Source organism: Canis aureus, chromosome 4 (genome assembly GCF_053574225.1).
Source record: "Canis aureus isolate CA01 chromosome 4, VMU_Caureus_v.1.0, whole genome shotgun sequence".
Classification (NCBI taxonomy): domain Eukaryota; kingdom Metazoa; phylum Chordata; class Mammalia; order Carnivora; family Canidae; genus Canis; species Canis aureus.
Genome location: NC_135614.1, coordinates 20,999,884 through 21,026,452, shown reverse-complemented (window position 1 = coordinate 21,026,452; position 26,569 = coordinate 20,999,884). Strand labels below are relative to the sequence as shown.

Here is a 26,569-nt window from a genome sequence, read left to right as displayed (position 1 = left end):
TAGTAATGTGAGTCTTTCTTTTTTTGTTGGTCATTCTAGCTATCTAGAATGTTATCTTTTGGAACAATCAACTTTTGATTTTGTTGCTTCTATGTATTGTTTTTCTACTCTTTATTTATCTCCACTTGAATCTTCATTGGTCTCTCTCTGTAGTAGCTTTGGGTTTAGTTTGCTCTTCTTTTTGTAATTCTTTAGGATATAAAGTTTGGTTATTGGTGTGAGATATTTTTTCTTTTTTAGTATGTATATGACTATATATTTCCCTATGAATACTGCTTTTCCTGTATCCTATAAGTTTTTATATTGTGATACCTCCTTTGACACATTGGTTGTTTAAGAGTGTGTTAATTTTCACATCTTTGAAATCTCTATATTTCCTTTTTTTTTTAAGATTTTATTTTTAAGTAATCTCTACAACCCATGTGGGACTCCAACCTCCAACTCCAGGATTAAGAGTTGCACACTCCACCAAATGAGCCAGCCAGGCACCCTGTCTCTATATTTCCTTCTGTTGTTGATTTCTAATTTCATTCCATTGTGGTCTGAAAATTTTTTTTTTTAATGATTTTAGTCTTTTAAACTTACTAAGGCTTAGTTTTTGACCTAACATAAGGTATCTCCTGGAAAATGTTCCATATGCACTTGAGAAGAATGTATTCTGTTGTGGAATGGAATGTTCTGTAGCTATCTGTTAGATCTGGTTATCTTATAGTAGTGTTCAAGTTCTCTATTTCCTTAGTGATCTTCTGTGTGATAGTTGTATCTGTTACTATGAGTGGGATATTAAAGCTTCCAACTGTTATTTTAGAGCTGTATTTCTCCCCTTAGTTGTATCAGTTTTTACTTGATCTGTGTTGATATTATATTGTGAGGTATCTAGATGTTTTGTAAAGGTTATATCTTATTGATGAATTGATGTTTTTGATTTAAAGTCTATTTTGCCTGATATTAGTATAGCCGCTCAGCTCTCTTTGGTTATTATTTACATGGCATATCATTTTTCAAACTTTGACTTTCAATCTAGTATCTTTTTGGATTTAGCATATATAAATGTAGACAGCATATATAAATCTTCCTAGACTTACAATGGGGTTATGTTCCAATAAACCCATTGTAAGTTGGAAATTTTATAACTCTACATGTATTGAATACACCTGACCTATTGAACATTATATTAAGATTTTATTTATTTGAGAGAGAAAGCAAGGAGAAGAGAAGAAAGAAAGCAGACTCCTTGCTGAGCATGGAGCCCAATGCAGGGCTCAATCCCAGGACTCTGGGATCATGACCTGAGCCAAAGGCAGACACTTAAGCAACTGAGCCACACAGGTGCCCCTTAAGCTATTATTAATAAGGAAGCACTTCTGCCATTTTACTGTTTGTTTTCTGTAAGTCATATATCTTCCTCCTAATTGCCACCTTTTTGGGGGTTTAGTTGATTTTTTTGGTCTAGTATATTGTTTTGATTCCTTTCTCATTTCAAAAAAATATATATACACACACACATATATATAATTTCTTTAGTTGATGCTCTGAGGGTTACAATTCCAAGTCTAGTTTGAATCAGTACCAGCTTCAGTAATATACTGAAACTTTGCTCCTAGAACAGCTCTGTTCCTTTCTCTTTGTTATTGTCACACCTTACAGCTTTATATATTGCGTGCCCATTAATGCAGATTTAGAATTATTTTATGCATTTGAGTTTTAAACCATTTATTTTTTTTTAAATCTTCTTTTAATTTTTTATTTATGATAGTCACACAGAGAGAGAGAGAGAGGCAGAGACACAGGCAGAGGGAGAAGCAGGCTCCATGCACCGGGAGCCCGACGTGGGATTCGATCCCGGGTCTCCAGGATCGTGCCCTGGGCCAAAGGCAGGCACCAAACCGCTGCGCCACCCAGGGATCCCAGTTTTAAACCATTTAAAGAGAAAGATTACAAATCAAATACAATAATTTTAACTTTTATATGTAGCTACCTTTCACAGAGTTCCTTTATTTCTATGACTTTGAGTTACTGTGTAGCATCCTTTCCTTTCAGCTGATGGACTTTAGCATTTCTTATAAGGAAGGTTTAGTAGCAACAAACTCTCAGTTTTTCTTTTTCTGAGATTTCCTGAATGTAAAATTCTTGTTTGACAGTTTTTTTCTTTCAGCCCTTTAAATATGTCATCCTACTGCCTTTTGGCACAGATAGTTTCTAATTAGAAATTAACTGTTAGTCTCATTGATCCTTACTATGTGATGAGTTGCTTCTCTTTTGCTGCTTTCAATACTCTTTATAATTGACTTTCAACACTTAGATTAAAATGTGCCTGAATATGGATCCCAGGTATGTCATAAATGAAGTTTATTGAGCTGCTTGGATGTAAGATTTATGTCTCTTGTCAAATTTAGGAAGTTTTCAAACATTTCTTCAAATATTCTTTATGTCTCCTCTCCTTGTGGGACTCTGCTGTTTGTATGATTGTACACTTGATGGTGTCCCATAGGTCTTGTAGGAACTTACTCATATTTCTTTTTTTTAAGATTATTTATTTTTTCATGAAAGAGACACAGAGAGGCAGAGACACTCAACCACTGAGCCAACCAGGTGCCCCCCTCTTTGTATTTCTTCATTCTTTTTTGTTACTGCTGTCCCACAAGGTAGATGATCTCAGTTGACCTATCTTCAAGTTTGTTGGTTCTCTTTTCTGGCGGCTCAAATTTCTTATACCCTTATACTGAATTTTTTGTTTCAGTTATTGTACTTTTCCAGAATTTTGGCTTGCTGCTTTTCCATAATTTCTATTTCTTTATTGATATTCTCTTTTTGATGAGACATTGTTATTCTGTTCTCTCCCCGCACCTCCTGCGCCCATAGTTTCCTTTAGCTATTTGAGCCTATTTAAAACAGTTGATTTGAGGGCAGCCCGAGTGGCTCAGTGGTTTAGTGCCACATTCAGCCCAGGGCATGATCCTGGAGACCCGGAATCGAGTCCCATGTCAGGCTCCCTGCATGGAGCCTGCTTCTCCCTCTGCCTGTGTCTCTGCCGCTCTCTGTGTGTCTCTCATGAATAAATAAATAAAATCTTTAAAACAAAACAAAACAAAACACTTGATTTGAAGTCTTCACTAGGGTGCCTTTGTGGTTTTGTTGGTTAAATGTCTACCTTTGGCTCAGATCATGATCCCGGGGCCCTACGATTGAGCCCCACATTGGGCTCCCTGCTCAATGGGGAGCCTGCTTCTTCTCCCTCTGCCATTCCCTCCTTCTTGTGCTTACCCCCCCCCAAAATAAATAAATAAATAAAATCTTTAAAAAAAATTAAGTCTTATCTAGTAAATCCAGTGTCTGGATTTACTAGATGAGACCTAACAATTTATATGACTTTTTTCTTATGAATGGACCATATTCTTTTTTTGCATGCCTCATAAATTTTTGGTGAATACTGGACACTTTTTTTGTTGACAGAATTTTTTCTCCATAGTACCAGTTATTCCTCCAGGTTTCTTTTCTTTTGTCTTTTTCTTTTGATCCTTGGCTTTTTATTCACATTTAAGAACATGACACTAGGGCAGCCCCGTGGCTCAGCAGTTTAGTGCCGCCTTCAGCCTGGGGTGTGGTCCTGGAGACCTTGGATCGAGTCCTACGTCGGGCTCCCTGCATGGAGCCTGCTTCTCCCTCTGCCTGTGTCTCTGCCTCTCTCTCTCTCTCTCTCTCTCTCTCTCTCTCTCTGTGTGTCTCTCATAAATAAATAAATAAAATCTTTTAAAAAAAAAAAGAACATGACACTAAAAGCTACTCTTTGGGTCATACACCTTTTTTTCTTTTTTTTCCCCAAGTAGATGCCATGCTCAGCATGGAACCCAACATGGTAAACTCACAACCCTTAAGATCAAGAGTCAGACACTTAACTGACTCAGCTACCCAGGATCCCCTGGCCATACATATTTATGATTTATAGACCCCATTCATAGAGTGATTAGGTAGAGACATTTCAAGGGGGAACCCTCAATTGTCAGCATGTGTAGTTTTTTTACTCTTTGGTTGGCTGCCAGTGCTTCAGTACTGTTCTGAACCCTGGAAAGGGAAGCTAGGATTCTCATTGTTAACTGATACATACCCTCATTTAATCCTCTTTTTGTGTGTGTGTTTTACACTTTAAGTTTTTTTTTTTTTTTAAGATTTTATTTATTATTTGAGAGAAAGAGAACAAGTGAAGGGGAGGGGCAGAGGGAAGAGGAGAGGCAGACTCCTGGAAGAGCCCCATGTGGCGCTCGATCCCAGCACCCTGAGATCGTGACTTGAGCCAAAGGCAGACACTTAAGCAACCAAGTCACGCAGGCACTTAAGTTTTTAAATTGTTTTTGAAGTATAGTTGACCTTCAAATTATATTAGTTTCAGGTATATAACAGTGATTTAGCATGATATACAGTACTTGCTCACCATGATAAGTGTAGTTACCATCTGTCACCATACAAAGTTATTAAAATAAAATTGACTATATTCCCTCTGCTATAGTTTTTTATATCCCTGTGACTTATAACTGTATCTCTTATTAATCCCCTTGAACTCTTTGATACCCTTGCTTCTATGTATCACCTGTCTCAGAATCCAGAGCCACTTTGGCTCATCCTTTCCAGAAGAGCAAGGGACTTGTCACCACCCATTGTATCTTCAACCCTACTTGAGTACCTCTGACTTCAGAGTCTTACATTTTACCAACTGAGCTAGCTGGTCTACTTAACTTTAAAGGTATTTTTTTAGTACTTCCAGTTCCTGAGCCTTAAGTACAAATTAGCTTGTTTTTCATTGGCTTTTCTCTTAACAAATTGCTGTTTCAGTTTCTTCTGCCATACTGAATTGAATCAATTACCAGTATCCATCTACTTTTCATATTTTAAAATATCAACATCTCTTTAGTGATATTAAAACTATCCCCTGGGATCCCTGGGTGGCGCAGCGGTTTGGTGCCTGCCTTTGGCCCAGGGCGCGATCCTGGAGACCCGGGATCGAATCCCACGTCGGGCTCCCGGTGCATGGAGCCTGCTTCTCCCTCTGCCTGTGTCTCTGCCTCTCTCTCTCTCTGTATGACTATCATAAATAAACAAAAATAAATTTAAAAAAATAAATAAATAAATAAATAAAACTATCCCCTATTCTCTTTTCTTGTGGGTTTATGTTATTTTTATTCCTTTATTCTTATAGGAATTTCAGGAGGAGGAGAGATTAACACATTTTTCAGTCCTTCCTATTTAAGAAGGACTTTCTAAACTTACAGTATAGGACATCATAGAGGAAAAAGATTAATTTCACCCCTGGGGGAAGATGTGACATTTATACGTAACTTAAGACTATTAAAAAGTAAAAAAAAAAAAGATTATTAAAAAGTGTATAGCAGACTGGGATATATGTAACAAATATGACAGAGTAATACTCCTGGTATATAAAGAATTCAAATGTAAATATATAAGAAAACACTAGGGGCAGCAGCTCTTTCTGCCCACAGATTGTGTCCCCATCCTTTAATAAAATCCTCTTTTTGCACCAAAAAAAAAAAAAAAAGAAAGAAAACACTAGCCTCCGAAAGATAAATGGGCCAAGAATACAACGAGGAATTTACAAATATACACAAATCCCTGATTTTCAGTATCATTAATAGAAATACATGCCAAAACAAGTTTTCTTTTCATATATTTTTTTTAAGAGAGGGAGAGAGAGAGAGAAAGGGAAGGGGAGCGGGAAAGGGCAGAGAGAGGAAGAGAGGATCTTAAGCAGTCTCCCCACCTAGCATGGAGCCTGACAGGGAGGTTGATCTTACAACACTGAGATTATGACCTGAACTGAAATTAACAGTCTGGCACTTAACTGACTGAGCCACCCAGGTGCCCCAAGTTTTCATTTCTTAACTCAGAAATGTGTGTTTGTTTGTATACACACATTTCAAATGTGTGTATAAATGTGGAGAGATACACATTTTCCTGGACTACAAATGGCAGTATAAATTGGAGTAGGTGTGAACAGAAACAGTTTGGGGGTATGCTTAACTGTCATTTGACTTGGAAAGTCTTACAAAGTAGAATTTATCCTAAGCAAATATTCCGAACTGTGGGCAAAAATATATGCAGAAATGGTGGGGTGCCCTGGGTGGCTCAGTCTGCTAAGCATCCAACTCTTGGTTTTGACTCAGGTCATGAACTCAGGATTGTTGAGAATCACCTCCACTTGGGGCTCCATGCTCAGTGCTGAGTCTGCTTGAGATTCTCTCCCTCTCCCTGCACCTCTGCCCCTCCCCCTGCTTGCACATGCACCCACTCGTGCATGCTTGCTCACTCTCTAAAATAAATGAATAAATAGAATCTTTAAAAACATATATAGATATAGATATGAAGAAATGATACCATCTTATTTTGAATATTATTAGCTAGTTGAAATAACTAACATGTATTGTGCCTTTACTATATGCTGCAGGAACTAGGCTACAACAATCTTATGAGATAAATACTGGGGTTTTTTAAAAGATTTTATTTGTGAGAGAGAGAGAGAGAGAGAGAGAGAGTTGGGAAAGGAGCAGAAGGAGAGGGAGAAGCACATTCCCTACTGAGCAGGCAGCCTGAGGCAGGGCTCAGTTTTGGGACTCCGGGATTATGATCTGAGCTGAAAGCAGACATTTAACAGACTGAGCCACCCAGATACCCTGAGATACTGTTTATATCTTTAAAAACACTGAAGTTATGGGGCACCTGGGTGGCTCAGTTCAATAAGCATCTGCCTTCAGCTCAGGTCATGGTTTCAGGGTCCTGGGATGGAGCCCCACATCAGGCTCCTTCCTCATTGGGAAGTCTGCTTCTCCCTCTCCCTCTGCTCCTCCTACCACCTGTGCACTCTCTCTTGCTCACTCTCTCTGAAACAAAATCCTACAAAACAAAAACACTGAGGCTAGATAGTGAAAGAACCAGGTCTGGAGGCTCAAATCTGACCAAAAAAAAAAAGTTTTCCTCCTAACTATCATGCTCACTGAATTTGCCATGACCATATATTTCTTTTTTTTTTTTTTTAAGATTTTATTTATTTATTCATGAGAGACATACAAAGAGAGAGGGAGGCACAGAGACACGGGCAGAGAGAGAAGCAGGCCCCATGCAGGGAGCCCAATGGGGGACTCTATCCGGGGTCTCCAGGATCACGCCCTGGGCCAAAGGCAAGGGCCAAACCGCTGAGCCACCCAGGCTGCCCTGACCATATATTTCTTTTCTAAAGATAGAGGGAAATAAGCATTGTGATTTTCAGTGTTTTAATAATATAAATGTCCAACTATAGTAAAATAGCTAATTTAGCAGACCTTGGTACTTTTATATGAGTGATCTGCAACCATTAAAAATCATGTTCTATGGGGCCGCTGGGTAGCGCAGTTGAGCATCCAACTCTTAATCTCGCTCAGGTCTTGATCTCAGGGTCCTGAGTTCAAGCCCCGCATTGGGCTCCATTGCTGGCTGTGGAGCATACCTTAAAAAATAAAAAAGTAAAATTACATAAATAAAAATCATGTTCTAGAATAATATTTAATGACTCAAGAAAATACGATTAGAAAAAGAAAACCTTAACATTATATAATGTTTTTAAATTATTTTTTGAACTTACAGTGGATAGAAGTACATAAAAATACTTTTTAAATCGTTTCTAAGTAATTGCATTACAGGCATTCATTTTTCTTTATGCTTTTTGTTTTCCAAATTTTGAGTGTGTATAATTATTTAAATCAGATTAAATGTTCTAGTAGTTATTTCATTTATTAATTTAATGCTTAATGATGTGGAAATGCTTGTATTTCCAGGGGGAAAAAAGCTACTTGTGAAGTTATACATTTTTAGCTAGGTCTTAATTTTGTCTTAGAAAATATATTAGATGGGACTGTGCAGAAATACTAATAGTGATATTATCCCAGGGAGATGTGATTGAGAATGGGCTTTTTTCTTGTTATTCATTACTTTTTTCTGTGTCTTCAAAATTTTCTACTACAAGTATGTGTTTTTGTCATCAGAAAAATTTATTATTTTAACAAGTCGTCGTCTTTTACTTTTAGACATTTGAAGACAGTGATTTGTTTCATTTGATTGGTGTTATCTGTGGATTAGCAATTTATAATTTTACTATTGTGGACCTCCACTTTCCTTTGGCTTTATATAAGAAACTGCTGAAAAAGAAGCCATCCTTGGATGATTTGAAGGAACTAGTGCCTGATGTTGGGAGGTTAGTAATAAAAAGTGACAAGGGTTTAGGTAATAGGGAATGGAAAAGGTACAGAAAGCTTTCCTTTTAGGAATAATTGTATTTTGTTCTTTTTGTATTTCCAAAATAAACAAAATGCTGTTCTGATATTGGAGAATTCTTTGTGTCACTCAGATCCAAAATTCTCTACTAAAAGACTTCTATGTATAGAACCATTTGCTAAATTTTTAGTAATTTAAGAATATTTTGCAAATATTGGGGGATAATAAACTTACAGAGATAATGTTTCCTGAAAGTAGTTAATTTATTCATTTGGACTTCTGATTATCTTCATTCCTAGATGGAATATGTAAAGTTTCTTTTTATTTGTTACATTAAATGGAATAAAAACTGTATATATATATATATTTTTTAAAACTGTATATAAGTAAGAACAAATGTTGAAAATGGATGGATACTTGCCTTTTGTATTCAGAAGAGAGAAAAACCTTAGAGTGATTTTTTTCTTCATAATTGTTCATTAACTGTTGTACAATTGCTCATTGTACATCTGCCATTCTGAAACAAATATAAAAGTACAGATTAATAAGGATTTTATCAAGAATGAATGAGAAATACATTTATTTGTAACCAAAATAGTCAAAATACCAACAATGTTTTACCTCAAAGAAACATGTATATTGTTTTGCAGAAGCATGCAGCAATTACTGGATTATCCAGAAGATGATGTTGAGGAAACATTTTGTCTTAATTTTACGGTAAGATGGAAAGACAGAATAGCCTGATTGCTTATCATCCCTTTTACTTAACAGCTGTGCCTTATGGTTTTTGTTTTATTTTGATGGGTGGAATTTTTAACCCTTTTGCTAACATTTATTGAGCATTAACTATATTCTAGTCACAGTACGTACATTATTTCATTTAATCCTCATAATAGTCCTATGAGATTAGTATTATTATCCTTATTTTATAGATGAAGAAAACTGAAAAAAAATCATTACATGTCAGAAATAATATGTATATCCAGGTCTGTGGCTTCAAAGCCTAGTGCTCTATTATTATGCTAAAGATCCTTTACAAATACAAGAAGACCTCTTTATTCAAGTATTTGTTTTTTTGAGTCTGCAATTATAAGAATGTTTAGAGAAGCAAAGGTTACTGGACTCTAGAATATTCAGTAATGAACTTGCCACTTAAAAGATTAATTCCTACTCAGACATGTCTTTCTGCTTCATACTACTATTTATCCTTGCCCATTTATCTTACTTTTGATATGACATACTACAGTCAAATGCAAATATGTTGGAATGTTATTTGGAAAATGAAATTGCAAATCTTGTCAGAAATACAGAATTTTGTTAATTCTTTGAAAGGGGATGTTGAATAACTTACCCATCCATGTGCAAAGCCATTGAGAAACCAGGATCTGGCAAAAGTAGACAGTTGGCAAAGAAGAGAAAATCAGCAAGGATTATAAGAAGACACTTCAGAATGGAAAGATTTGAATATTATAAATTAGACTCTTGGGAAAATGATAAAAATCTTTGGTTTTCTTTTCAAAAACTTTTGTATTTGCTTTCCCCTCAAATAGTCCTCTTTATGATCTTGTGATCAAATCTGACAGATAACCATATTCTGCTATCCCACAGTTTGCCAAAAGAATTACATGCCCCTGCAAAAAAAGTTTAGCCATTTTTGATCATTTTAAGAATTGGCACATAGTACAGTTGTAAGAAAATTTGGTAGATTTAAGATGAAATAATTGAGTTTATTTTAATTTTTTTTAATTTTTTTTTTTCAAGAAAAAACATCCCCTTTGGCTTTTTTCTATTTACTATGAAATTTTGAGTTCCCTTGTTCAACTGAATGGTTGGTTTTAATGATTTGATTCCTCAATTTCACTTTTAATGATACCAATTATTTTTTAATCTTTATTGATTATCTCAACGGACTGAAACATTGGGTTCCAAGCAATATAATTTCTAATTTATCAATCACCAAGTTTATGAATGCTTAATATATTAATGGTAATTTAAACATTACTTCCCACTACCATTTCTCTCCCGAAAATTTTCAGTGGCTCTTTAATGCTTGCATAGTAATAGCTCTAGAATGGGCCTCAAGGACATATGTAATCTGACTTTCTTTCTGACTTATGTTGCATCCCGCCAATCATACCAAATTTTATCATGACACACAGTATTCTTTCATACCTTAGCTTCCTGTTTTTTAGGGCCATACATTTTCAGAAGTTGATATTTACTCTCATATCAATCCTATCCAATCTCTTTGCTCAGTCAGAAATCCCTGGTCAATCTTTTGAGAGCCCTATTCATCTTTCTAGGTGCTTTTCAAATGACATTTCTTCCTCAAGGTCTTTCATACTTCCTCCGCTTAGAAATCAGTGGGTTTTTTTCTGTGGTCTGATAGCATTTTGTTCATGTCTCTATTACAGCATTTATTTTATTATAAGAAGTTGTTTACATAACACATTTCTCCTCCTTAACTAGATGGTGAATTCCACAGCAGGGGATTTATTCATCTCTTGCCATCCCAATGCCACCACGATGTTTTATAAATAGCTGGTACCAAAAAAAGTTTTAATAGAAGAGGGTAATATTCCAAAAAGAGGGGATAGAAAGAGAAAAGATAAAAGGTGGGAATGGTAATATTAATAGGAAAATTAGACCAGTAAGGGAAAGAAAATGTTTCAAAATAATTGACTGTCTTTATAAATCCAATTAATAGCAAACTTTGAAAAACCACCTGTGATCAAGAATGCAAACAAGGCAGGTATTAGGAACACAGGAGTAGCTGTCATGTGAGAAGAATGTGTAGCTGGTCTGGACTGCATACATTTGACACTTGATTCTGTCATGCGTATAATGAAAACATTATTTCTAATATTTTACTCCTGTAGTGATTGTTCTAAAGTTTTACACATGATAAATACTTTCTTGATCTTAACTAACTAAACACTTGGTAATTTGTAATTAGTCACGGTAGGACTAACTACAGAGGATGAAAATTTCTAGTTGTAGTCTTACGCAGAATTCACAGATAAGCTTATGATAGTAGCAGAATTTTACCTCAACTTTATTCTTATATTTAATGAGAGAAAGGTAGAATATAATAACAGGTTATTAAAATCTAAGAAGTTTTGAGTCTGACATTGACTTTTTTTAAAAATTTAAATTAATAGATCACAGTTGAAAACTTTGGTGCAACAGAAGTGAAAGAGCTGGTTCTAAATGGTGCAGACACAGCTGTTAACAAACAAAATCGGTAAGTGAATTATAGCAGCATCAGTGGTAGTAATAAGATTCCGTAGGCATTTTTCTTCTGTATATAGAATCCTGTCATAGCCTTAAATTTTTACTCAGATAAAACTTACTTTTTGAATGGTTAGTAAGGAAGTAACTGCCTTTTGCTTCTGAAATCTCTTTAAGACATTACTAAAGTTTGGGACAAAAAGATCATAAGCAAAACACAGAGAAGGAAAAGGGGAGAACAGCAAACACATTTTTGGAAACTAGAAAACAGGGTAACTAACTTTAACCAGAGACAGCAGCAACATAAGATGGACTTGGGAGGAGCCAAGAAAGCAGCCAGTTTATACTGGTGAACAAAAGCTTGGGGTATTGAGAATAAAAAACGTTAGAAGTGTATGGGGCTAAATGGGGCTAAAAAAAAAAAAAGTGTATGGGGCGTAGGGGAATGCTGGAAACAGAAAGATTTCTGTTTTCAAAGCAGTTAGAAACCCATTTTAATTAACGTAGTACTCTGGCAATTTCTCCGTTCTGACCTGGGCAGAAGATTGGAAATTTATCTTCTGGGGAGATTGAACTGAAGGGACTTTGGATATGTTGGGGAGTAGGTGAGGAGACCATATTGGATTTGAGTACAGTTAGGCACAGCTGGGGGTAAGAGGCAGAGCTGAAAACAAGTAGAATGAATCTACAGCTCCAGGTCCTTGACGCTGTGTACTGAAGGATTCTTTGGATAAACTGCCTTACTTTTATATATGAATGGATAGCCAAAAATTGATACCAATTAAGGAAAAACCAAAACAGTTGAAAAGAATGGTAAGAAAAGAGAAATGATGCAGGATGAAGAACAAAACTTCAAAAGAAACTGAAAACAGTATTCTCATCTATATGGATTAAAAATTATTCACTTAAACTTCAAAAATTCAATTAAAAATTTTCAATTAAAAACTGAAAAAAATTCCCTGAGAAAATTGTCGAAGAAATGGTACAAAAAAACTTGCCAGAATTGAGTAATATGCCTTAAAAGACATGCCTTTAAAATTGAGAGAATGGAAAGTAAAAAAACAAAAAATACCAAGGCAAAATAGGATTTTCAGAATCTCAGGGTAAAAAAGCGCACCATGTACAAAGAATTAAGAATCAAATAACGTCAAACTTCTAAAGAATGACATTGAAGACAGGAGATCAAAATCTGGGGAAAAAAAATATTTTTTTAACTTAGAATTCTATATCAAAATTATCAAGTATGTGAGTGTATGTAAAAACATCTTCATACATCCAGAATCTCAGAGAAATCTACTTCCAGTGCAGTTTTCTCAGGAAGTTAAAGGATGTGTTCTACTAAACAAGGAAATTAAATTAAGAAAGAGAAAGACATGAGATTCAAAAAAACAGGATCCAGTATAGAAGAGAGGCAAGGAGGAATCCTTCTGCAAGAAAGAGCAACCAATGTGGGTAAATCAAGAGGATGGAAGGCTCCAGGAGAAAAATATAACTGATCCTCCCTGGAGTTGAATGAATCTAAAGGAGATTGACACTTCTGTTGAAGTTAGGAATGTAGTAGTAAATTACGGAAGCAAAGGTTCTTTTTTTTTTTTTTTTTTTTTTTAGCAAAAGTTCTTTTTAAGAAAAGGCAGGTAACTAAAATACTCTAGCTTAATTCTGAATAATATTTATAATCATAAAAATTTTAACAGCAAATAGTGAACCAAAATTGTTATAATGGGAGCTTTTGGGGAGACAGTGAGAGTGGGGCAATTAAGTAAAATGTAAATTCTCACCTTTCACAATACTCAGTTTATTAGATTATATTTTAAATTGAAAATTAAGGAATAACTATAATTAGGTTGTTAAAGTTTGAAGGTAAATATCAGAAGGAATAGCAAAAAGTTAAGTATTTGCCTTCGAATATCAAGAATTTCTAATGGAAAAGTTGCAAGACAGAACTGCTTCATTCTCTTCTACTGCGTTACAGTTCTTTAGACAATGTTAGCTTATTGGCTGTTTTCAGGGACTTTATCCAAATGGTTATAATCCTGGTTCTGCTACTTAGAAACTGTGTAACTGTAGGTAAATTAGTCTATGTCTCCATGCCTCAGTCTCCTTTTCTGTAAAATGGGATGATAAATTGTACCTATTTCATAGGGTTATTTTGAGGATTAAATGAGGCAATAATTCTAAGATGCTTAGAATAGTACTTAGCACATGCACGTGCTCAGTAAATGTTGGCTGTTAGGAATATTACTATTTGACATTTTAAACTGTGCATATGTCTTATTTCATTAAAAATAAAGCTGTTTTTAAAATAATGTGAAAAAATTAGATCTAACTCTTTAAAAAAATACTGGTTTTGAAAAACTTTGTGATTTAGAAGGATTTTTTTCTACTTTTAAAGTCTCTAGTTTTTTAAGTCTAGTTTAGAAATAATTTAAAGAATTTTTATGTTTGTATTACCAATCTTAGTTAATGAAAGTATTGAAGATAAAAATGTTAGCATATAAAACAATTTAGCCTTTTGTGTTTAAGGCATTTGTACAGATAAATTTCACTTTCCAGTTAAATGAATTATAAAATTATGCATACCAAAATTATCTGCTGCTTTTTCATCAGAACCTAATAACATATGTTATTTATTTTTCCTTAGGCCTGCCTAATTTCATATTACAATGGCTTCCTTTAACCTTTTTTTTTTAATGTAAATTCATTTGGAATTATTTTATAATTGCTAAGAAAATTACCTATGGATAACTGAATTTGCCAGTATTCTCACTTATAGAATTATCCTTTTTAATTTGGAAGACAGACATATAAAATACTGAAATTTTCTGGTACCCATTCTTATTATTTGACCAGATAGCTGCATAAAATGTTTGTAGTTAACAGAACAAAATGAATAAAACTGTAGTGCTAATTACTGGATAAAGGAACCTTTTTTTTTTTTTTACAGTTTCCTTTTGTATCATGGCAGGAAAAAGCATCAGAAGTGTTTGTGTGCATATGGCTACATATATGTATACGCACTTACTTTTGAAAAGAAACTGTGCTTATAATCTTTAATGATTATCCTTTTGAATGCTTAATAACCCTTTTGGGTATTTAGTTTTTAAAATGAATTTTGCTGGGATACCTGGCTTGCTCAGTTGGTAGACCATGTGACTCTTAATCTCAGGGTCATGAGTTCAAGCTGCATCTTGGGCATAGAGGGTACTTAAAAGAAATTTTCTTTTCAGATTCATTGAAACTCAAGGAGAAACAGACTGTAACTTGTCTCATTAGTCTGAATCCCAGAGCTCTCATTTTTTCATCACCTGATATTTTTTGACAGATGATTCTTTTTAGGGCTACATGTGGAATGGTGCATATAAATCTCAATAATTTGTGAGTATTTAAAAATTATTTTGATAGACATTTGCATCATCATTCTTCCCATTAGGAAATGACATTTTACCTCAGAATAACCTCATTTACATTAGTCTATGAATGATAGATTAAGTCTACATGCCTACTAGTTTATACTGGATTTTTGTCTAGAAAGAATAATAAACTTGTCCATAAACACTTTGTCCCTTTAGAATCTTACTCATATTTTCTCAGTTTTAAATATGAGTAGCAAAAAGTACGGAGCACTCAAACTTATAATAAGACTACATTCTCCATTAAAAAATTATTTTTATATTCTATGTCATGTATGCCTTTTCATTTCTAGGCAGGAGTTTGTTGATGCTTATGTGGATTACATATTCAATAAATCAGTGGCTTCCTTGTTTGATGCTTTTCATGCGGGCTTTCATAAGGTCTGTGGAGGAAAGGTCCTTCAGCTCTTCCAGCCAAATGAACTACAAGCAATGGTTATTGGAAACACAAATTATGATTGGAAGGAACTGGAAAAGGTAGGGGAAAACAAATCTATAAAATTGTTTTAATGGAAAAGCAAAAGGAAAATATGGTCTTGTTGATGGAAAATTTGCTCTCTCACTTACTGTTTTCCACTTTACACTATTTATTGCAGTCCTATTTATAGGAAAACACTGTACTCTTCTTACTCCACAATGAATTTTAGTTGTATATGAATTAGATACTAGATTTTTGTACTTGTGGTAGTGATAGTTTTCATTGGAAAAATGTCCTTTATGACAGAGGTCAGATAAAGGTCTCAGCTAAAACTTAAGTTTTCATTCTGCCCAATCATAGGAAAACCATTATGCAAAGCACACACATTGCTTTAAGGTCATTGTTTTTTGTTTTGTTTTGTTTTGTTTTGTGATTACTCTCAATATTAAATTTTTTAGCAGAAAGTAAATAATCTTTATGATCTTCATTACTAGTGCCTTAGCCAATAAAGGGATCTTTAGGAAGAAGATTGGGAATTTTTAAACAACTTTTTTCTTTTCCTTCTTCTCTATACAAAGAACTCTCAGGTATTTCCTCAGATAAACATTGAATAAAAAGTGCTAGGTTAGATCAGCTTTGAGAAAGATGTATGCAAATTTGATTCATAACTTTTCCCATCTTTGTAATCTAGCAATCTCTGATAGATTTTTTTGCATTAATAGTTGGATACAAAGCATTGGGAACTTTCATACATTGCTGGTGGAAATACAAATGGTATGGCCACTTTGGGAACAGTTTGATATTTTCTTTTTTTTTTTTTTTTTTCAGTTTGACATTTTCTTATAAAGTTAAATATGTACTTACTACATGACCTAGCAGTTCCACTCTAAGATATTAAGTCATATTCACACAAAAATCTGTAAACAAGGGGAGATGGGGCATTACTGTTTAATGAGTTCAGAGTTTGAGTTTAGCTGAATGAAGAATTCTGGAGCTGGATGGTAGTGATGGTTGCATAATGGTGTGAAGTGATTTAATGCCACCAAACTGTACATTTAAAAAGAGTTTAAGATGGTAAACTTTGTTACAGGTATTTTACCACAATTTTTTTTAATTTTATTTTTAAAAATCTGCAAACATGTCAAAAAGTAGAAACAACCCAGATGTCCTTCATTGAGTGAATGGATAAACCAACCTAGGGTATATCCATACAGTAGAATACTACTGAGCAATAAAAAGGAATACACTAATGATATATACAGCAACAGGGATGACTCTTAGAGTCCTATGTAGTGTGAGGAAGCCAATCTCAAAGGGTTATATACTTTAAAATTCCATGTATAGGACTTTTTGAAAAGACTAGGGATGGAGGGACTTTGTGACAGCAGAGGGTAACACAAGAGAGTTCTTTGGGGTGATGGAAGTGTTCAGTATCCTGATGTGGTAGGTATACAAGTCTGTACATGTGCTTAAAAGTCCTAGAACCAGAAAAAGCTAATTTTACTATGTAATAATTTAAGGAATACATTTTTTAATTTAAATAATTATGACTTCTAGTTGAACATACTAGAATAAACACGTTTATCTCTCTTCCTTTCCAAAATCTCACTAGAATGACAATAAAGGAATGAAAATAGAAATAGAGAGGGACGCCTGGGTGTCTCAGTGGTTGAGCACCTGCCTTCGGCCCAGGGCGTGATCTTGGAGTCCCAGGATCGAGTCCTGCATCAGGCATGGAGTCTGCTTCTCCCTCTGCCTTTCTCTCTCTCTCTCGAATAAATAAATGAAGTCTTTTAAATATATATTTCTAAATATTTCTAAATATAAATATTTCTAAATATAGTCTAAAAATATTATTAACCAAGGGAAAAAATAGTTTTGGAAGACAGAAAATGCATGGATAAGTTGATGAATGATTAAAGCAAAGAAAATGGGGATCCCTGGGTGGCGCAGCGGTTTAGCGCCTGCCTTTGGCCCAGGGCGCGATCTTGGAGACCCGGGATCGAATCCCACATCGGGCTCCGGGTGCATGGAGCCTGCTTCTCCCTCTGCCTATGTCTCTGCCTCTCTCTCTCTCTCTCTCTCTCTCTCTGTGACTATCATAAATAAATAAAAATTTTAAAAAAATAAATAAATAAAGCAAAGAAAATGGAATTCTAAGCCTCCTGAGAGGGTTTTTAAGAGGCAACCCATTTCACACCCTGAAATTTCTAAAAGGCTCAGGAATTGGTACATTGTGTTGCTGTAGTGGCAGTATGCTTGGTTAGGTTAGAAGCAATAGAATTACTTCAGAGCTAATTTAAGATATTGTTAGATTCCTCAGGTTCTATCTCTGACCCAGCAAAGGACAACTCTAGGGAGAGCCACAGAATCTGGGAAACCAAGAAGAACTGAGGAAAGCTGATAGGCAAGCTTAAATCCTTCAGGAAGGAAAGTGAAGATTTCTTTTTTGGGGTTAAATTGATCTGCTAAAGAGAAGAAAGCTGTACTGACTTTAAGGAGACCCCAGTGGAAATGGATTCCACCTCCAATCACCCTAAAATGAAAAAGATACAATGGCTTCTCATCACACTTTACATCCTACACAATTTGTCCTTTTAGCTTCCTCTCCTGTCATTCTTCTCACTTAAACTACTTCAGCCTTAATGGCCTCTTTGCAGAGCCAGTCTTGGGGCCTTTCTATTAACTATTCCCTGTGCTTGGAACTCTTTTCACCTTGATAATTCCAAAAGAGTTCTTTCTCTTACTTCCTTTGTCTTTATACCTTCTCAGAGACCTTTAATGGCTAACTTACCTAAAATTGAGTGTGCATATACACCCACACCCATACCCTGTCTCCCTTCCCTGCTTTATTTTCTCTTTGAATTTGACTTGTCTTTTACCATCTGTGGCTCCTTCCCCAACTACATTGTAAGCGCCATGAAGGTAGGATTTTGTCTCTTTGTTCACTACTATATTCCCAGAGCACAGAAGAGCACTCAGTAAGTACTTAAAACCTCACTTGATAGAAATATTCAGTAAGATGGTTTAGTTATTTAGTGTACTTAGTATATTTGATTTCTTCCCTTGTATATGTGATTCATTTTAATTTCAGTAATTATGATTTGTGATTTTAAATGCTTTCTTTCATCAGGACTGTGTACATATTTCCCCAGAAGCATTTAGAAGTTTTTTTTAAAAAGGAAAAAAACTGGAATCCCTGGGTGGCGCAGCGGTTTGGCGCCTGCCTTTGGCCTAGGGTGCGATCCTGGAGACCCAGGATCGATTCCCACGTCGGGCTCCCGGTGCATGGAGCCTGCTTCTCTCTGCCTGTGTCTCTGCCTCTCTTTCTCTCTCTGTGACTATCATAAATAAATAAAAATTTAAAAAAAATAAAAATTAAAAAAAAATAAAATAAAAATAAAAAGGAAAAAAACTTTAGCCATCCTTCTTTCATTCCCTACTAACATGCTCACAGACTATAATTCATATTCATTAATCCATTAACTGGTTGCTAGAATTTCAGCCATTTTCTCCAAACCTGTTTACAAATAAATAGCAAATATTTTGTAGATTTTAAGAGATTAGTTATTGAGATAATCATGGCTACAAATAGCCCAAAATTTAAGAAGGCCATTAGCAGCAAATACTTATTGAGCCCCTACAGATACTTAGTAACATGCAAGACATTAGAGAGACCTCAATAAATAAGATTGAAATGTGATTTTTGCCCTGTAATATGGTAGACATGAAATAATTTAACTCTGATGAGGGCAGCCCCGGTGGCTCAGCGGTTTAGCGCCGCCTTCAGCCCGGGGCGTGATCCTGGAGACCTGGGATCGAGTCCCACATTAGGCTCCCTGCATGGAGCCTGCTTCTCCCTCTGCCTGTGTCTCTGCCTCTCTCTCTCCTTCTGTGTCTCTCACGAATAAATAATCTTAAAAAAAAAAAAAAAACTCTGATGAATACAAAGGAAGAGTGTTCAGTGAATAGTATATAAAGAGGAACTTATACACAAATCTGGGAAAGCCTCTGAGTAGATGGTAGTCTCTACAGGGTAAGTAAGGACTTTGTACACTGCAGTTTCCCCAAGGGCTCCAGATTTTGACTAAAACTGTGTTGAATGAATCATGAGTGAATTTGGTGACATTTAACCTGAGTCCTAAAGGATAAGTAGAAATTAGCCTGATGAACAAAGCAAGAAGGAGGATGGATATATCTAAAATAGGTCTAGGTTCAGGGAACAGTGTGTCCAAGGGCCCTAATGCTGGAAGGTTCTTGTTAAGAACTAAAAGTTAAGGCCAACTGTGGCTGGATTTTATTGTATAAAGATTTTTTATTTATTAGAGCAGGAGCGAGGGTTGGGGAGCAGAAAGAGAGGGAGAAACAGGCTCCCCCCTGAGCTAGAATCCTGATGCGAATCAACCCCAGGACCCTGGGATCATGACCTGAGCTGAAGGCAGGCACTTAACCGACTGAGCCACCCAGGCGCCCCAGTGGCTGAATTTTAGAGAGCACTTTACAGTTTAAGATTTACTAATGTGCTTCTCTCTACCACAACTTTTCTCTTAATGCTAGTATATTTTTTAAAGAGAAGTACCCTAGCTCCATTGCTGCAGATTACCCCAAAGTTTAGTGGCTTAAGGGACACCTGGTGGCTCAGTGGTTGAGCATCTGCCTTCAGCCCAGGGCATGATCCCAGGGTCTGGTGATCCAGTCCTGCATCAGGTTCCCTAGAGGAACCCTGCTTCTCCCTCTGCCTATGTCTATGCCTCTCTGTCTGTCATGAAATTAAAACAAAACAAAAAAAAAAAAAAAGTGTAATGTTTTTAAAAATTCAATGGCTTAAAAGTAGCAGTGAACATTTATTTTCTCGCTTTCTGTGAGTTAGAATTTCAGGAAGGCTTTAGCTGGGTGCTTTTAACTTAGCAGTCTCTCATGAGGTTGCAGTCAAGATACTGATTGGTGCTTTAGTCATCAGAAGGCTTGATTAAGGATAGATACCCTTTTAGGATGGCTCACTCACAAGATTATTGACTAAAAGCCTAGTGTCTCACCACAAAGATCCCTCCATAGGGCTCTATAATTGTCCTCTTGAAATAGCACCTGGCTCTCCCCAGAGTGAATGGTCAAAAAGAGGTTGAAGCCACAGAGTGTTTTATGATTTAGCCTCAGAAGTCATGTATTTCTCCTACCCACAGTATCTTAATGATTACATAGTCAGGCCTATACACTGTGGGAGGGGCTACACAAGCAAGCAGGAGACAGATCATTCAGGGCCATTATAGACACTTGACTACCAAGAAAATCTGTCAGATACAAGACAAAACTAACATCACTTAATATTAATGAAAGATTATGTTGTTTTAGAATACAGAATACAAAGGGGAGTATTGGGCAGAGCATCCAACGATAAAAATTTTTTGGGAAGTATTTCATGAATTACCATTGGAAAAGAAAAAACAATTTCTGTGTAAGTATTTCTAACTGTACTTTGTTTTATGGGAAATTGAATTAACTATTAAACTTATTTTCATAGGAGATTAGTTGATTCAGTTTGTTGGATAAGGTTCTTTCCTTATAGTATTATTCCAAGGTACTGTTGTTAATTTTCAATTTGAGTGAATTTTTGATTTGCATTATTATGTTTTGTTTTGAAAGCTACATTCAATTTGCCTCAAATAAAATTGGTTCTTTCAAATGAAAACAAACTGTAACACTGATTACAATCAATTGGGGTTGTAATTCCTTGTAGAATTTCTAAAAAGATCTTTAGAGGATAGCTTTTTTCCTTTTTTTTCTTTTGGCTTCCATATCAAAACTTTGGGGATTTCTGTAGAAAATAGAACTTTTTCTAGGACTTAGTACTTATTTATATCCTAATTTCTATGTGTCTTTCATCTGTCAGATGTGGGTTCTAATTGAAATAACACTCCCTGTGTGTGGGGGGTTTTTTTACTTAAATTTTGTTAGTTAACGTACAGCTCAATATTGGTTTCGAGAGTAGAACTCAGTGCTTCATCACTTACATACAATTCTTGGTGTTCATCAAAACAAGTGCCCTCCTCAATACCCATAACCCATTTAGCCCATCCCTCACCCGCTTCCCTTCCAACCCTCAGTTCTCTATTAAGAGTCACTTAGGGCTTGTTTTCCTCTCTCCTTTTTCTTTCCCCCTTTCCCATATATTCATCTGTTTTCTTTCCTAAATTCCACATATGAGTGAGATCATGTGGTTTGTCATTCTCTGACTTATTTCGCTTAACATAATACTCTCTAGCTCCATGCATGTCTTTGAAAGTAAGATTTCATTTTTTAAAATGGCTGAATAATATTACATTGTGTGTATACACCACATCTTTATCCATTCATCAGGAAATGACACTCCCTTTGATATTCCTGCTATCGCCAAGAATCTTTTGGTCAATCCCTTTTTGACAGTTGAAATGTGAATCTTAGATTATTTTGTATATTCTAAGAATGACACGTCATTCAAGTGATTTGAGTTTTGGCTGTCCATTATAAATTTTTGTTCAAAAATGCCCAAAAACACATTAAAAGGGGAATAATAATCAAACCTACATTTTGTATTTGATATATAGACTAAATGGCTATTCCCAAAAGAATGGCTCTCAAATGTTTTGTCAAGAATAATAGTCATTTATTCATCAAACATTTTTTAAGTGCTAACATTAAGATTACACTTTTAAAGAAAAAATATTGTATGGATGCATAATTAGTATGTCTCAAATCATGCTTCCATAAATCTGGTTAGGCTTCCACATTACATGTTAATGTAGGGATGCCTGGATGGTACAGTGGTTGAGTGTCTGCCTCTGGCTTCAGGGCTTGATCCCAGGGTCCTGGGATCTGGTCCTGCATCAGGCTCCCCCACTGGGAGCCTGCTTCTCCTTTTGCCTGCCTCTCTGCCTGTGTCTCATGAATAAATAAAATCTTTTTAAAAACAAAAATTAATGTAAAGGTTTGCCATGGTGATAGTACTAAGTACCTTGGTACTCCACACTGTTTTGATAAAAGTGGTTGGCTGAATGATTTTTTTTCTTGGTAGTATTTTTGACAGGTAGTGATCGAATACCTATTCTTGGTATGAAGAGTCTAAAACTAGTCATCCAGTCAACAGGAGGTGGTGAGGAATATCTCCCAGTTTCCCATACCTGTTTTAATCTTCTGGATCTTCCAAAATACACCGAAAAAGAAACTCTACGCTCTAAGCTGATTCAAGCAATTGATCATAATGAAGGCTTCAGTTTAATATAACTTTGGAAATAACTAATCAGTTTATTGCAAAAGCATTAAACTAATTATTTGTGTTTTTCTTGTGGTGATGAATTCAGCAAGGTGACAGAGGTACTTATTATAATAATCCTTACTTGCAAAATGTTCAATGCTATGAGTATTCATGAAAGCCAAAAAATATTAAAGGAAAATGAACAAACTGTGTTAATATTAGACTTAATGTACAGAACCATGGATTTTTTTTTGCCATCTTCCAATAAACATACAAGTATTGTGAATACATTGAAGTTTTACTAACATGAATTTTAAGAGTTTGCATATTTCACAAATGATCTGGTGTGTGAATGCATGGAAATGTTGCTTAATTTTCAATCACTGAGTGAAAAACCTTTATCTTTGGCCTGCAATAGTCATTCAATTATTTTTTCATTTTGTAAATAATGTTAAGTTTTGTAATAAAATAGTTATGTTCTGATACCAGTACAGTTTCTATGGTTGTAATTGAACTGAGCTGACATTTAAAAGGTTTAATAATTATGATTAAATCTTATTGAGAATCTATAAAAGCAAAAAATTAGCATGATGAAACACAGTTTTTGCTTTTTTACTAGAATAAATATCCTTGTGCAAATCTAAATTACAGATAGGAATTATCTAAATAACTTGTAGTTCTTTGCTTTTGTGAACCTGGAGATGCTACTGATAAATGGGAGGTTATCAGAAAGCTTAATATTTAGTACTGGAAAAAAGTCCTATAGCTGCCAAGAATAGAAACTGGCTACTAGGAGAACCAACTGCTGGCTTATAGCTTCCAAAAACTACTGATGCTGCAGGTTGGTATTTATTTCAGAATTTTCAATGCTTTAGAATGATTTCCTTGAATTTTTAGAAACAAATCTTAACACGATTTTTATGGTGCTGATGCTTAGTTATCTCTTGTGATGAACTGTAACAGTGAGTTGATGCAACACATGTGACTTTCTGCTATAATGCAAATATTTATTTTTTAAATTTATTTTTTAAAATGCCGTGAAATGTTTAAGTAATAAAGATTTATTGGTTTAATATTTAACCTTTCAGTGGTTCTCATAGAAAATTCCAGATTCCTCAATGTCTCAAGGAAAGGTCTTTTAAATTTTGGATTATTTCTGTTCCCACACAGAATTTATTTTACAGAGGTCTCCAATTTTCTTAGCTATATTCCAGAGTCCATAACTCCTCTGAAAATAGTTTGCATATCTCATTTTGCAGCAAAACTTGAATTGTTGAGGCTTTTATATTATATGGGACTATTTGTACTTTTTACTGTGGTATTACTAGGTTTGCTTTACTTCTTAGTGTTTGAGCTTAGGTGCTCCTCAGACTCGGTAGGGCGCTTTAAAAATTTCATTAACATTCAGGAGCAGCCCAGGTGGCTAAGTGGTTTAGCACCACCTTCAGCCCAGGGCGTGATCCTAGAGACCCCAGACTGAGGCCCACACCAGACTCCTTGCATGGAACCTGCGTCTCCCTCTGCTGGTGTCTCTGCCTCTCTCTGTGTGTCTCTCATGAATAAATTAAAATCTCTAAAAAAAAATAACAAAATTTTAAAAATAAAAATTTCATAAACATTCATAATCCCAAAATGCAAATGAGCCCAAGGTTTTTGGAGAAGGGATTTTGGACCTATACTTTTCAATTTAACTTAAGAACTCCCAGTAGTAAGCCATAGGTATCTCTTCATATAGATGGAAGCCCTTAACAGTATTCTCACATATGATAATTGAGCACAAAGTAACAGTCTCCCTCTGAAAACTCACTTTTTTATACTGTTTCCCTGTGCATCCATTTCTTGACGGTAGTGATTGTTCACATTGAAAACACATGAATGTGTATGTGTCATATGATTTTTCTCTTTAGTAATGTCTATGCTTATGTAGCTGATCTGTGAAATAGCCACTTTGGATTAATACAGATGGATTTCATTGAACAAATATTTTAACAAGAACCTGGCTTCTTATCCAGAAGCACAACAGTACAAGGCTTAATTTAGGTAAGTCTGATACTCTTCTCCTCCCTCTGTTGCTGCAGACATACAGTAAGTAGCATTAATAAGGAGATTAATGAAAAAAAAAATAAGATTAATGGTGGAAAACTAAAATACCATTTAAGAGTGTTCAAGTTATTTCCTTTAAAAAATAGCAAGAGGGGTGCCTGGGTGGCCCAGTTTCAAGCCTTGATCTCAGGGTCTCGAGTTCCAGCTCTGCAGTGGACTCCACAATGGGTGTGGAGCCTAGTTTAAAAAATAGCAAAAATATCTTGAGCTTTGTAGATTAAAAGGTAAGCAAAATACTGAGTTCACTAAATTGTAAGGACTATAATGGAGTTGACTGTAAACGAGAAAATATCTGGCTTCCATTCAGATCTAGTAAGAGCGATTATGTGTTTGTAGCTCCTGGATTCAGTTAAGTCCTGGCTTTTCTTACATTTGGTTTTTACCGCATTTAGTTTAACAAGTCTTCTAAGTATAATAGGGCAGTCTTTGCCTTGAAGAGCGAATGGCAAGCTGAGAGCAAGGGCAGATGTTCCTGTTCACAGCCACTTCCCAACTCCCCATTTTCTTTTGCACTTTAGCCATCCATACTCCTTATGGAGGTTTACACTAAGGAATTCACCCTATTTCAGTAGCTATTCTTGCCAATGTTTGCTAATTGGTGAACTACTTCTAGAGACGAATGGAGAGTAGTCTGTTTCCTGGAAGTCTACCTTCCAGTGAGGCCAGCTGCCCCCCCTGGAATGGAATGTTACATGAAGAAGGGAACTCCTGTTTTTTGTTTTTCTCTCAACCCTTGCTATACCTTTGAATCCCCTGGAAATACCTTTTTTTAAAACTATGCACAGGCCTACTTACGCTAATTAAATGTTCTAAGGGGTGATGCCCAGGCAACTATGGTTGGGGTAGGAGAGGTCATTAGACTTTTCCTCTGTATTTCTGGAAACACCCTAGCTTAAGACTTTAGACTTTGTTCATTTCTGAGGAGAGCTTATGGTGTGCATACTATACACACTCCCCTTCGAGGTTACAAGTCTAGGAGTTAAGACTTCTTTCAAATAAAAATTAAGAACAAATACTTAACTACTTAAAATGACCACCACCACCTTTCAAGGTATAAACTGCCTTCCCATTTTTTGCATATAGCGAATGAAGTCACTGTTCCTTATTTTTATATCTGAGGACGAGATTTTACAGGTAGTTCTAGTGATAACCGGACATACCAGGGCAGAGTACTACTTTAAAATTCACTTCAAAAGTTCACTGGTGGGAAGCCCCGGTGGCGCAGCAGTTTGGCGCCGCCTGCAGCCCAGGGTGTGATCCTGGAGACCCGGGATGGAGTCCCACATCTGGCTCCTTGCATGGAGCCTGCTTCTCCCTCTGCCTGTGTCTCTGCCTCTCTGTGTCACTCATGACTAAATAAATAAAATCTTAAAAAAAAAAAAAAAGTACACTGGTGAGGAAGGCAAGAGTCCTGAGATAAGGAAACTGCCAGTCAAGGTTTTATTCATTACATATACTTTCGAAGGGGCATGTCCCTGGCTGTTTTAACAGTACGTTGTCACTCGAACTTGATGGACTAAGGTTGCAGATCAGCCTTGAAAACTTCATACCAAATGTGGTCTCCATTTTTTTGTCCACACCTTCCTGTGTATTAAAAAACTTGTCTTATCCATGAAGCATTAGACTTTCACAGCTTTTATAGCACATAAACTCGAGTTCACTACGATTCCACTATGCTTGTCTCCCCAATCCCAAAGTGCTAAGCCTATGTCCGGTCTTTCATATGTCAAGTTCGGGCCTTGCCTTGCCTCTCTTTCACCTAACAAAGGCTCTTGGGGCTTAATATTGAAATATTAGTTTTGAAACTTTTGGGGAGGACACAACTCCTACAATCTGCAGTATCAGTGTTTGCTTATTATTCTGGTTAGACTCATAAGTAGAATGAAAAAATGTGAGAAGCATCTTAATATGGCCCTCAAAGCTGTA

The 26,569-nt window shown here is 35.7% G+C and overlaps 2 protein-coding genes across 16 annotated transcripts in view; one reads left to right on the top strand and one right to left on the bottom strand.

Moving 5' to 3' along the window:
* Positions 1–23,620, top strand: part of HERC4 (HECT and RLD domain containing E3 ubiquitin protein ligase 4) — a 137,451-nt gene extending 113,831 nt beyond the window's left edge. For all 15 annotated transcript variants that reach the window (XM_077894705.1, XM_077894711.1, XM_077894703.1 and 12 more), the window contains 6 exons: positions 8,067–8,233; positions 8,904–8,970; positions 11,415–11,497; positions 15,188–15,371; positions 20,662–20,764; positions 22,361–23,620. In XM_077894705.1, coding sequence (XP_077750831.1) covers positions 8,067–8,233; positions 8,904–8,970; positions 11,415–11,497; positions 15,188–15,371; positions 20,662–20,764; positions 22,361–22,569 — 813 coding nt within the window. In that variant the 3' untranslated portion in view covers positions 22,570–23,620. The remainder of the gene's footprint in view (positions 1–8,066; positions 8,234–8,903; positions 8,971–11,414; positions 11,498–15,187; positions 15,372–20,661; positions 20,765–22,360) is intronic.
* Positions 23,621–26,060: 2,440 nt separating this feature from the next.
* Positions 26,061–26,569, bottom strand: part of SIRT1 (sirtuin 1) — a 32,470-nt gene continuing 31,961 nt past the window's right edge. Inside the window, exon 10 of the mRNA XM_077894720.1 lies at positions 26,061–26,227. The gene's annotated coding sequence lies outside the window, so the exon portion shown is untranslated. The remainder of the gene's footprint in view (positions 26,228–26,569) is intronic.